This window comes from Hyperolius riggenbachi, chromosome 6, assembly GCF_040937935.1.
Source record: "Hyperolius riggenbachi isolate aHypRig1 chromosome 6, aHypRig1.pri, whole genome shotgun sequence".
Taxonomy (NCBI): domain Eukaryota; kingdom Metazoa; phylum Chordata; class Amphibia; order Anura; family Hyperoliidae; genus Hyperolius; species Hyperolius riggenbachi.
Window position 1 is genome coordinate 285,274,668 of NC_090651.1, and position 13,395 is coordinate 285,288,062.

General features: G+C 44.8%; 1 protein-coding gene across 1 annotated transcript in view; it reads right to left on the reverse strand.

Annotated features, from left to right (window-relative positions):
- Positions 1 to 763: 763 nt before the first annotated feature.
- The window catches only part of CBL (Cbl proto-oncogene), a 100,252-nt gene continuing 87,620 nt past the window's right edge, over positions 764 to 13,395 (reverse strand). The window contains exons 15-16 of the mRNA XM_068240970.1: positions 8,599 to 8,760; positions 764 to 1,253 (exon numbers count right to left, since the gene is read on the reverse strand). Coding sequence (XP_068097071.1) covers positions 994 to 1,253; positions 8,599 to 8,760 — 422 coding nt within the window. The 3' untranslated portion in view covers positions 764 to 993. The remainder of the gene's footprint in view (positions 1,254 to 8,598; positions 8,761 to 13,395) is intronic.

Genomic DNA, 13,395 nt, shown 5'->3' on the forward strand with positions numbered 1-13,395 from the left:
TTATCAACTGAAAATCTTGGCCAGGTGATCAGACACAGTTCTGATAGTAGGAGCCAGCTGCACATATGAAATGCATGGACACCAAGTGTGACGCTACTCAACTTCAACCTGCCAAAATTTTTACTTAATTCCACAGTGCTACCTCTTGTCTGTTGCAATAATGCACCGCTCTGCCTGTCATGTGGTGCACTGCAACCTTTTTGTCCTGAAATGCATCGCTGCGTTTAGGCTCCAGTACTCTTGGAGAGGACAAAAATAAAAATGAAAACAAAAACAGCAGATATGAGACATGCAGGGTCTGGAGAGCTTTACAATCGAACTATGATCTTTCTTTCTGTCTCTTTTTTTTACATTTTCTATTTGTTACTGTGGGGTTGGAGTCTAAGGCAATTTTATTCTTTATGACGAGGCCTCACATTTTTGCACAAACTGGTGCAAACAAGTCCATTAAATAACACTGGATAATTAAAAACAGAAACAAGTGTGAAAACAAAGGAGTCACATATACAGAAAAGTCTCAGGACCTACAGGAGTGGCCGGCAGGGTGCGACTGTATATATGTATATACCGAATATACACATATATACACTTAACGCACACTTTTGGGTGGGGAAGATGGGTTCAGTGTAATTCTGATAATGACCTGAGCCGGAATATCCCATGCCTTACTTCCAGGGAGATTAAAACTTATAAAAGAAATCTATAGTCCAGATGGCGTAAAGGGAATGGGTATACAAGCTTTATAGAAGAGTGTTCTCACTGGTTAAGAATCACCTGATTTATAATGCTGTTTATTAGTGGGCAGGCTGGTGCCCCTACCCTGTACTCTTCCAGGGGGTGGGGTATGGACATCTCCTTCCTTTTATTCCTATACCCACAGAAGCCCCGCTGGTCCTATTGCTACTTCCTGCTGCACTTGAGCTCAAGGATCAGGAGGTGCGCACTGGTTACTCTTCTGTTGCGGTGTGTTAGGAGGATCTGGAAGTCCGGTTGCTATGTAGCTACATGAGGAGGAGATGGGATAGACACAAATTCACGCAGGATATTGCGGGCCATCTCAATGTTGTTGTGGGCAATGACCAAGGCTTTATTTACATCTTGCTGAGAGTAGCCTTGGCTCAACAAACTCTCAATCTCGCCGGAAAGGGGATTAGAAACTACATCTCCAGGCGGTGCAGGACGGCGCTCGGAATTCATTCTTCTAGGAAACGGTTTCGGTGGACGCTCTGGAACAGGTGATGAATCTTGGAGCCCTTAAAAAAGAAAAACAAAATCAACATTTCAGGAACAAAACCAGCCAATGTTGGCATATTTTTACCAAGTCCGGCGTAATAATCTGTGGAGCAGTTGTGTATAACCTGTTAAGTGCATCACAAATAAACGGATAGGTTGTGAAATATTGAAGCTAGTACTGTTGAGGCAAGACAGTATGAAAGTCCACAGGGAACAGCTCTCCAATCACAAAGTCTACAATTTAAGCCTGAAGTGAACGAATAAAAATCAAAACCGATACCTATGGAGAGGGAGGGCTCTGGGTCCTATAGAGCTCTCCAGTTCCTCTTGCGTTCCTCTTGATCCAGTGCAGTCACCCCCATTAACAGTATTTGAATAATGGGTCGAATACTGCTCTGTCCTAAAACAGGAGGTCTTGGAAGGCTTTGAGAGCCAAAGGGCTCCCAAAACCACCTGTGTTGGCAGAATGAAATGGGAACGACAGCGATGGAATGAGGGGACTGTGAGAGGAACATGAAGTAACCCAGAGCCTTCCCCCTCCATAGACATGAGTTTTGTTTTTTTTCTTCACTTCAGACTTGCTTTAAAGGGATACTGTAGGGGGGGGGGGGGGGGTCGGGGGAAAATGAGCTGAACTTACCCGGGGCTTCGAATGGTCCCCCGCAGACATCCTGTGTTGGCGCAGCCAATCACCGATGCTCCGGCCCGCCTCCAGTTCACTTCTGGAATTTCTGACTTTAAAGTCAGAAAACCACTGCGCCCGCACGTCCGTGTCCTTGCTCCCGTTGATGTCACCAGGAGTGTACTGTGCAGACACAGACCATACTGGGCCTGCGCAGTACGCTCCTGGTGACATCAGCGGGATCGAGGACACGGCAACGCAGGCGCAGTGGTTTTCAGACTTTAAAGTCTGAAATTCCAGAAGTGAACCGGAGGTGGGGCCGGAGCATCGGTGAGTGGCTGCGCCAACACAGGATGTCTGCGGGGGACCGTTAGAAGCCCCGGGTAAGTTTAACTCATTTTCCCCTGACCCCCCTACAGTATCCCTTTAAAGCATTCTAACTTGCCCCGAACTGTGTGACTGCATTACAACTACAACCTATCTGAAACCTAGCTTTTGAGAGGATGCTGTCCAACCCCATGTTAGAGGAATTTTTTATTCGCTCTGTGTGTAAATTTCAGATTTACAGCCATATCCCAATGTTAGACCTTGTATATGTCCAATTCTGGACACAAACCAAGAAAATGTTCCCACTCATCAGAAATGATATGTGGTTTTTGGCCTTCTGAGTTATGAATCAAACAGTGCATAAAACATTCATTCCAGTAGTAATCATAGCTTGTGCCTTTGTCCCTATTCTTGTTTCAGTGATTCTTCCTTCGCTCTTCCTGGAACAAACAAAAGAAGGAGGAAACTGCCCTCAAAGGAGGGAAAATCCCAAATTCTGATATTTGCCACCAGAACAAGCAAACTTAAAGGGGCACTACAGCGAAAAACTGTAAAATTTAAAATATGTGCAAACCTATACAAATTAGTACATTTTTTCCAGGGTAAAATGCAGGGCTGTGGAGTCGGAGTCGTGCAATTTTGGGTGCCTGGAGTCGGAGTCGGGAAAAAATGCACCGACTCCGACTCCTAATGAATTTGTAACTGTAATTAAAATAGAAAATATGATAAAATGTTCTATTTCTCGGATAATAGTCATTAAAAATAATGTATATATACAGTAATAGCTGTGCTTAGTCCACAAAAATGAAATAAACCAATCAAAATTAGTTACTTGTGCTGCTTCAATAAAGCAGTCCCCGTATTTTTAAGGTCAGATATACATATCTGATTGTGACTGTATATATGATGTGTACACAGGAATCTCTTATATATACTAAATAACATCTATGCTGTAAGAATAAAGCCTGATGTGTAGCTGTGTCACTAAGGCCCGGTTCACATTAGCGGTGGCTATCCGGAATCGCCGTGCCGGAGCCGCACCGCATGCGGAACGGACAAAACGGACGCACGGCATAGCAATGTAAGTCTATGCCACCGTTCACATGCGTCCGTTTCGTCCGGACCGGAGCCGGTTGGAGTTCACATGCGTCCGTTCCAACATGCGCTATTTTTTGGTCCGGCTCCTCTGGCAGCCGTATCCGGGGCGGAGCCGGACTGCACCATCCGGCCAATACAAATCAATGAGAACCGGATAGCGCACAACACACTGGCTAAAAATCCGGATGTTCTACCCCACTTCCTATGAGGATTGTTGCGGCGATATTGGATCGGGGACACATGGGCAAGCATTTTGGAGTGGAGCAGCACGAGCTGGAGATGTTGGCAGCATGTTGGAGGTGGAGGTGAGTGCTAAACAGCGGAGGGCCTGATTCCACAGGTCCCCCTTCTGCTGACCTCCCAGACCCCAACATTTTTTTTGTTTTTTACGTAACTTTTGCCAAACGGATCCGGATCGCATCCTGATGAACACCTGATGCAACCTGACCGGATCCGGATCGGATCCGGATCAGAACCGTACGGTTCCGATCCGGATCCGGTCCGGATCCGGTCAGGTCATCCGGTCCGTTTGGCAGACAACCACAAGTGTGAACGGGGCCTATAGAGATGGTCAATGAGATGGAAATAATTCTGCATTGATGCTGATTTATGCAAATGTATGCACTCCCTTTGCTGATTAACCAGCTGAGCGGTCTGGACGAGCTCAGCTCGTCCAACACCGCCAGCGGCTGCCGCTCAGGCCCTGCTGGGCCGATTTTAACGAAATAAAAAGCAGCACACGCAGCCGGCACTTTGCCAGCCGCGTGTGCTGCCTGATCGCCGCCGCTCTGCGGCGATTCGCCGCGAGCAGCGGCGAAAGAGGGCCCCCCTAGCCGCCTGAGCCCAGCGTAGCCGGAACAAAAAGTTCCGGCCAGCGCTAAGGGCTGGATCGGAGGCGGCTGACGTCAGGACGTCGGCTGACGTCGATGACGTCACTCCGCTCGTCGCTATGGCGACGATATAAGCAAAACAAGGAAGGCCGCTCATTGCGGCCTTCCTTGTTTATTCTGGGCGCCGGAGGCGATCGGAAGATCGCCTCCGGAGCGCCCTCTAGTGGGCTTTCATGCAGCCAACTTTCAGTTGGCTGCATGAAATAGTTTTTTTTTTATTTAAAAAAAACCCTCCCGCAGCCACCCTGGCGATTTAATCAGAACGCCAGGGTGGTTAAATCAAATAATTTGATATGTTGTTAAAATTTGGTTTGGTGACTACAAATTAAAGGGTACCTGAGATGGATGAAAAGTAAAGTTTTATACATACCTGGGGCTTCCTCCAGCCCCTTTCAGGCTAATCAGTCCCTCGCTGTCCTCCACCACCCGGATCTTCTGCTATGAGTCCTGGTAATTCACCCAGTCATCGCTGTCCGGCCGCATGCCGCTCCCACAGCCAGGAACATTCTGCACCTGCGCAATAGTGCTGCACAGGTGTAGTATGCTCCTGGCGGCGGAGTGTGTGCATGTGCACTACGCTTGACTGACTCAAGTACCTGGACTCATAGCAGAAGATCCAGGTGGTGGAGGAGGACAACGAGGGACTGATTATCCTGAAGGCGGCTGGAGAAAGCCCCAGGTCTGTATAAAACTTTAATTTCATCTGTCTCAGGTTTACTTTGTTACACAGTAGTACTATACTCTACATATGCACTCCCCACAGAGCTGCAGGGAATCCACTGAGAATGCTGTGCACATTGAACACAGAGGTGTTGTCTGTCACCCATAAACCTTGTTCTGATTGTGCATGAAGAATGTGTAATAGAGGAAGAATCTCCTCATTCCCCTGCAGAGTACCTGCACATCATTCTTACATGTACCCACAGTTGCATTGCCTAGGGCCTGATAGATGTTATTTGTTCCGGTCTGTACCTTTTACAAGTACTCTTACCAAGGACTAGTTTTAGTCTAAAGGGAATAAATATAGTAGTCTACATATCCTTCTCACTTCAGTTGTCTTGTAAAATTCCTAAGCGTTGGCAGTTAAGAGACGAATTTCATGTTACATACTTAATCAACAAAATTGTAATATGCAAATTAGAGGAGTCGGAGTCGGTGGATTTTTGGACCGACTCCACAGCCCTGGTAAAATGAGCCATACATTTTCTCCTATGTTGCTGTCATAGTAGGTTGTAGAAATCTGATAGAAGCGACAGGTTTTGGGCTAGTCCATCTCTTCATAGGGGATTCTCAGCAAGGCTTTTATTCTTTATAGAGATATTCCCTAAAAAGGATTTAAACAATGATACTGGCCAGCCTCCCTGCTCCCTACACAGTTTTTTGGCAGTTGGACAGCGCAACTGCCATTCACTAAGTGCTTTTGAAAATAAATATATCTATGAGAATCCCCTGTAAAGAGATGGACTAGTCCAACACCTGTCACTTCTGTCAGATTTCTATAACCTACTGTAAGTGACAGCAACATAGGAGAAAAGTAAATTTATGGCTCATTTTACTCTGGAAAAAATGTACTTCTTATTTCTATATGTTTGCACATATTTTAAATTTTAAAAATTTTCGCTGTAGTGCCCCTTTAAGAAATATATCCCCTCTAGTTGTGACATCACTTTTTTGTATTTACAGCAACTGTCAAGACAGGAAGAAGAAGTAGTCTAAATTTGAAGAATATACAAAACAGCTTCGTTTAGTAGTTTCCCGTGAAACATAAAAAAGGTAGCGTGTTTTAAAGTAAAACTACATGAAGGGGTAACAAACAAGGGCACTTACCCCGTAAAAAAATACATTTAGGCAAAAAACAAAAAACAAAAAAAAAAAAACCTTTATTAGGAAGCACCAAACCACAGAATTCACAAAGTATTACTAGGCGGTTTTACATACGTTAAGGGAGGCTCTCCCATGTGTGCAAAACCACCTACTGGCACTGGTACCTAAGGACAGTGGTTTAAAACAAATTTTTGGCGATTCCTAATGAAGTTTCTTGCCTGAGTGTTTTTTTTGTTGTTTTTTTTAACTCAAGGGTAAGTAGCTGACTACTTCGTTTTTTCTTGGGAGCCTCCTACCCCCCAAGCCCTTGCTAGTCCAGGCTCTCTCTCACTGCAATTGGCAGTGTCTTGAAAACCCCGGTTAGGGATAGGAATAATAATAAAAAAATTGCCTTCATAGTGGTTGCCTAAATACCGTATATACTAGAGTATAAGCCGACCCGAGTAGAAGCCGACCCCCCAACTTTTACTTTAAAAAAAAAAAGTGGGGGAAAATGCATGTCCCGGGTATAAGCCGGGGGGTAGGAAATGCCACAACACCACTCATGACCGGCCACAACCATACACAGGAAAAGCAGAACAAAATCATCAGCAGATAGCAAGAAATAGGTTTACAGAATGAATGTAAACTTTTTATTGCTAATGACATCCAGAATGCCCCCTCCACCATATGCTGGTGGTATTATGGTGCAGGTGAATCATGTACATATATGTCAGCATGCATAACATATGCGCCCCTAGTGCCTACTCGACCCCCGCCTGTGTCCCCTGCCATAAATGGGTAGAGTCATTGTACTCCTACAATTTACCGTACTAGCATCCTAGCACCTACTCCAAGTCTTCGCCTGTATAGTGCTGAATAATATTGCGGCTATATAGCATGTCATTGGCTCATTTACCAGCATGTCAGCGGCTGCGGCTCCCCTACGCGTCTTTTACCCCCCCCCCCCCCCCCGCGTCTCTTACTTACCCCTGGATCGATGTGGTCAGGGCAGGCATAGCGGTGCACGGCATTCATTCACAGGACCACGCTGCCCGAAGGAGTCTCAGCTCTATGTCGTCCTGCAGTGGCGCACATAGACATGAGACTCCTGGCAGCATGGTCCTGTGAATGAATGCTGTGCACCGGCACTATGCCAGCCCAGACCACATCGCTCCAGCAAGGGTGGGGGGGGGGGGTAAAAGACGTGCGGAGCAGCTGCTGACATGCTGGTAAATGAGCCACAAATAGCCACAACATTATACTGCACATATTGTATATAGCGGGCACTCAGGGACACTTGGGGGGGGGGGGTTCAGACAAAGTGACTAGAGTAAAAACCGAGACCCCCACTTTTGGGCCACTTTTTTTGGACCCAAACTCTCGCCTTATACTCGAGGATATACGGTAGGTAATCAGACCACTACTGTAAGTAAAACTCCTGCAATAGAAACCACGTTATAGTTTTAGGGCCCGTTTTCATTACACGCAATGCGGCTACATAGATGCGTCGCACCGCAGCTGTACTGAAACATTGCAAGGCAATGGAACAGTTTCCATCACCTGCTCGTTTTGCGGAGTGGTGCGATCCGAGAACCTGCAGCATGCTGCATTCTCGCAAGGTCGCATCTGCCCGCCGTCTCCTCCAATATACTTCCACATCTGAAGATGCGGAAGTGATGCGAATGGGAGCGGAAGTGATGCATAGCTGCATCGGCTCCCATTCGAAGGTAGAAACGGGCCCTAACTGGCTCCTGGTTTGGCACCTTTTGTCTCATCTAGGGTCTCTTTTACATAAGAGGCTGAACTGCATTGCTTGCTGCCAGTTTGGTCTAGTAACACCATGCATGCCAACACTTCACACTCGGTGGTGGTACCTGTTGGCCAAGGTAGATAAAGAAAGGTTTAAGCCTTTTTTAGGTCCTATCATTTCACAGCCAACAATGAAAATCTGGCAGAGGTTCTCTAGCAACAGATGAGCTCTGATCTAACGTTTTCTTGAATATAGAAAGGATTTGACACGGATCTTAGGCCACATACACACATCAGACCATAGTCTTTTGAAAATGAAAGATCACATTCATCTGCAGATCAGATCCACCAGGATGGATTTTCAGATCATCATCAATGTCAGTTAAACAAGGTGTGTATGATGATCTGCAGATCTCATAGACTATGAATGCAATTTGCAGGAACGGATCTTTGGCAGATCTTTGGCAGGAACAGATCTTTGGCAGGAACAGCTCCATAGAATAGACTGTGAAGGTATGGCTCTCATACTACATGGAAGGGGGTAAAATTGGTCTGTGATCTTTCATTTTCCAAAGACTATGGTCTGATGTGTGTATGATCCTCTAGGCACGTTAGTTGGTTGGTTGGTTGGTAGGGATGATCAATGACATGCACATACTTAAGAGTTTATGCAAATTTATGTAAATTTGTATGCAAATATATGCACCTTGAGAATGGTCCAATCAATTTTAACCTGGGTGGGTCCGTTTTCAAGCTGCGTATACTTGCATAAAAATTTACATAAATTTGCATAAATGGAGAAGTCTGCATATTTTTGATTGCCCCTATTGGCTGCGTGAGTGCAGCAATCAGCAGTTTCTGCAGTTTAGTTACCTGCTCCAGATTCTCTGTCAGCGGTCACACAGGTAAAGGCAGGCATGGCAGTAGAGATATCAGAAAGTGTGCGGCGAGCTGGAGCCATTGGCAAGTGGGGCTTTGGTATATCATAACCTTCTTCATCCTCAGGCACATAGCTGAATGTTGCAAGGCAATCCTCTGTGATAATGAGGGAAAAGAAGAAAAAAGGATTTGTTTTAGGGGCTGCAAATCCTGATTTATCAGATAATTCATACTAAACAGTTTGGGCAATCAGAGTTCTGACATCTCCACAGCAAACAAATTTACCTGTTATTTGCTTCCTGGGGCTGTGCCAGCTCGGACTTTTTACCTCATTTTCATATAGAATGGGCCAATTTGGAGTAAAAGGGAAAAAAATTATAAAAACAAACACAGGCTAGGTCTGTAAGGTGTGCATGCACGCATTAGGACATCCATATAAACCAGGACTCCAAGAGCGGCAGCTCTGGCTGAGAGCTCATATAAAGGGCATCCTGCAGCTACAGCTGAAGGATCTGTACTATTATAAGGAGCCGAAGCAAAATGGAGGGGTTTCTGGTGGGCGGGGGAGGGGAGGGAAACCGTGTGCTCGGCAACTGCCATCACTTTAAAGGGAACCAGAGAGGATGCATTATACATACCTGGGGCTTCCTCCAGCCCCATACGCACGGATTGCTCCCACGCCGCACTCCTCCGCTGCCTGGATCAGCCGCCACCGGGTACCGTCATTGCCGCGAGTCGGCAAGTCGGCCGGCGGACGCGGCCAATTCTCCGCATCACAGGGTGCTCTCCCCATACAGATACGCATGTGGCTGTTAACTGCGCAGCCGCATGCGTACATGTATGGAGGGTGCCCCTGTGATGCGGACAATTGGCCGCGTCCGCCGGAAGTGACGGGTCCGGTACCGGCGGATCCAGGAAGCTGAGGACGGCGGCGTGGGAGCGATTCAGGCTTATGGGGCTGGAAGAAGCCCCAGGTATGTATAAAATCTTTTTCTTTTTTCACCCCCCCGTTCCTCTCTGGTTCCCTTTAATACCCGGTATATTGGATCTTTGTAAGACCTAAGGAACACCTGTATACAAGCTAGACTCTTGGCCGAGAACAGCCGCCATGGGCGAGCTCACGTCAGCATCATCATGCCGGCCGCCGTAAGAGTCCTACGCATGCGTGGTTCAGTCTTTAGAGAAGTCCGAGCAAAGACAACATCTGTGTGGAGTTTACAGGTTTCCCCTCAGGTTTGTGCGATTTTTTTTCTCAGGTGCTCCTGTTGCCTCCCAAACATATAACAGTAAGTTATTTGGCTTCCTTCCAAACTTGCCCTAGACTATAGTAGAGATATCAGAGGGTAACTAGGGAAGTCATTAGATTGAGAACCCCTTTTGAGGAACAGTGTTAACGTGATTTATTCAGAGTACTCTGTGAAGCAGTGTGGAAAATGAGAGCACAATATAAATACAATGATAAAAAGTACTTTGTTCCACTCAATAACAAAGAAACTTGAAACAACTCCAGGAAAAATAATCCAGCAAAGAGTTATTTTGGTGATTAGAAGCTGCTCTGCATTGAAGTACCGAGGAAGACGGGTAATTCTGTCCATTTGTGATCTCAGCTCAGAGCTTCCAGTGCTCCACAATAACTTACAGATGTGGTATCAACTAGCAGCTCTCAAAGTATTACAGGCTAACAGGTGCATAAAAGTATTCCTTGCATATTCACTCATTGTCCTGAAGTGATGTATTATGGGTGTTGCTTCTCAGACATGGATGTTTTGGAAGTGATACATTTTCATCATTTTAAGGAGGCGAAACTATACTTTGCACTATTTTGTACATGTTCAGGCTCTTTCAAACTCCAGTTTTAAATTTCCATTTTAAACTCCACCTTGTATAACACTCACTTGAGTTCACCATGCCAGGGGGGGTCAGCTACTTGGACTTCTAGCAAAAGAACCCCCAAGAGAACCGCACAAGAGAAATGTGATAGAGGGTGATACGTTAAAAAGGTGCTATTTTCAGAAGAAAAAAATAATGTAAACCACCAAATGCAAAAAACAAAACAAAAACAAAGATGTCTCTAGTAGCACAGAGGCCACTGTTTTCAAGCTCAGACAGGAAGTCAGCTAGAATGTTAATATTGTTGCATGGTGTTGCGCAAGTTTGCTTGAAGAACTAAACTGCACATATATGGGAACTTTACTGGAAAGTCAATTCCCATAAACTAGTAAAAGACAAGCTAGCTATGATGCACTCAAATTACACAACTGCATGAATCTATTGTAACTAGGAATTATTTCACAAGTGACTTTCAAAAGAAAGGAAATTGACTAACAGTGCTGTGCAACTTGAAGGAAGATTAAAAAGCAGAAAAGTGACCATGCTATAAATAAAATTCCATACAAAGGTACTGGTGTACTAGCGGTGATTGAATATTGATCTGGCCACACTACCAAAATAAAGTAAATTTGGCATGGCAGATATTGTTGCATTTTGACAGCAGCATAAACCAAAATATACATTTATGAATATGGGATGACAGGGTGTCTGAATTTGGCACAATTAACGGTAGAAAGCCTGGTTTTAGGTATAGCAATAGAAGGGTTGAGAGAATAGGGTACAGAGAAGGTTAGATTAGTATTTGGAAGTGACTTTTATATAGCAGACTTTTAGGCAAGTATAGCGGAAAGTAGTCTACTGGGTACAATGTATATGCACTAGATAGTAATAGTGTTATTAGTATTAGATTACCAATATTATACTATCATCATCATCTCAAGCCAAAATGTACCGTAGTACTCCTGCTCTTCGGTCAAATTAGGTCATATAGGTGGAAGGGCTGTACATGCAGCCAACAGGTACTCCCTGTATCTGCCTCAGACTGAGTGGGAAGATGTTCTAAGGCTGCTCTGCATAGTGTAAGGAACAAGTCTAAGTGGAGCTTATGCACATAAGAACAGTGCACTGATATCTAGTCACTCAGCTCTCACCATGCTTTGCCTTTTAACAGCAACGTATCTGACAGCACTGGGGTAAATTCAGCAGCCCGTAATTACTGGTGTCAGGAGTCTGGACTTAATAAGGCTAAAAATACATCTGCTGCTGACAAAAAAAAATAAAATATATATATATATATAAAACAAGACAGCAGGAAATGGGTCTGAGAAATGAAGTGCTTTTATAAGCCGAGCTTGCATTGTACTACAAGAGCTGTGAAACATTACAGGAAACACAGATGTGAATTCACATGTGATTTTCCAGAACAGTTCTGCACCTATTTCATCCAGGCTACAGCACTTCCCTTATCACACCGCAAGTATTTGTGAATTCACTAAATATCTCACAGTATAGCACAGTACAAGACTAGTATGTTTAAACACAGAACTATGGATACATCTCAGTGAAACTTCATTCTCTTAATTGCTGTCAATCAATTCCAGGCCCTGGACCACAAGTTCCAGTTAAAAGCCACAGAGGTTCTGTGTGTAAAGAGGATCTGTACAATAAAAAAAACATACCAATCGTGTGTGTGTGTGTGTGTGTGTGTGTGTGTGTGTGTGTGTGTGTGTGTGTGTGTGTGTGTGTGTGTGTGTGTGTGTGTGTGTGTGTGTGTGTGACCACATTAGAACAGGTATAGAAACGTAGAGGATAGAAGACATAAGGCTGAATATTTTGTTACAGTCTCTTTAAATAATATCCATAAAGAATCATAACGCCAAAGGTGTTAATGAGGGGCCTACAATAGTATCGTTGATTGGGAATGGGTTCTTTGTTAATGCAATCTTGAAGCAAATTTAAATTAAATGAAAAGAAAAAAACCCTAGTAGCGGTAAGCATCTTGTTGGGTCCCACTGGTTTCTTCAGGCCCCATTCACACTATAAATCGCTAAACGCTAAGGAAAACGCGGAGCTTTTTCCTGCCGTTTTCTTCCATAGGTTTTTCAGCGTTTTTTCGCTGTATGAGATAGCGTTTTTCAGCGTTTTGCGTTTAGCTCTCCCATACAGGAAATGGCCGCTAGACAGGAAACAGAGGTGTTTTATGGCTAATCTGCTCTGTCTTGTGAGTAATCTGCAATATTTACGGAGTAAAAGAGCTGGAAAAACGCTGAGGATTGTGAACAGTCCAGCGTTTTTGGGGCGATTTTGAAGTGCTCCTATCTTTAACATTGAAGCGCTAATCGCTCAAAATCGCTCAGAAATGGTGCAGGCTACGAGTTTGCGTTTCAGCTCATCGCTGAAAAACGGAAAATGCTTAAATGAGAACAGTCACATAGACTTAACATTGCACAAGCGCTTTTCAAAACGCTAGCGATTTCCAGCGATGCAGAAATCGCCTGAAAAGCGCTCTAGTGTGAATGGGCCCTCAGTGTGTAAGTGTGACTGTGGAAAAGCATGTTTGTACTGGGCATGCTACCAGTAGTACAAAACTACCAGTGCACAGCTTTTTTTTCTCCCTTGCACAGGAGCTTTCGTTCTACTGGGCATGTGTGGACCTTACTCAGGCATGTCCAATATGGTCATGCACGTCTTCAGCCGAACTCGCACACTGAAGAAATGGACCCAGTGCTGAGACACTGTGGTATAAGGAAATATGGAAAGCCCCAGGACTAACCAGAGGCTTCCCACTACAGAGGTATTTTTTATTATTTCAGGATTTTTTTTTAAAGTTTGAGGACACCATTTTTTCTGTTCATTTTTGTAGTGTTTCAAAGTGGATTTAATGAGGACCAGTGGCACTGATGTGACCTAATCTAGGCTGGTTCTTCCTCAATGAGTTGCTGGTGAAATGTGGTACCCCAA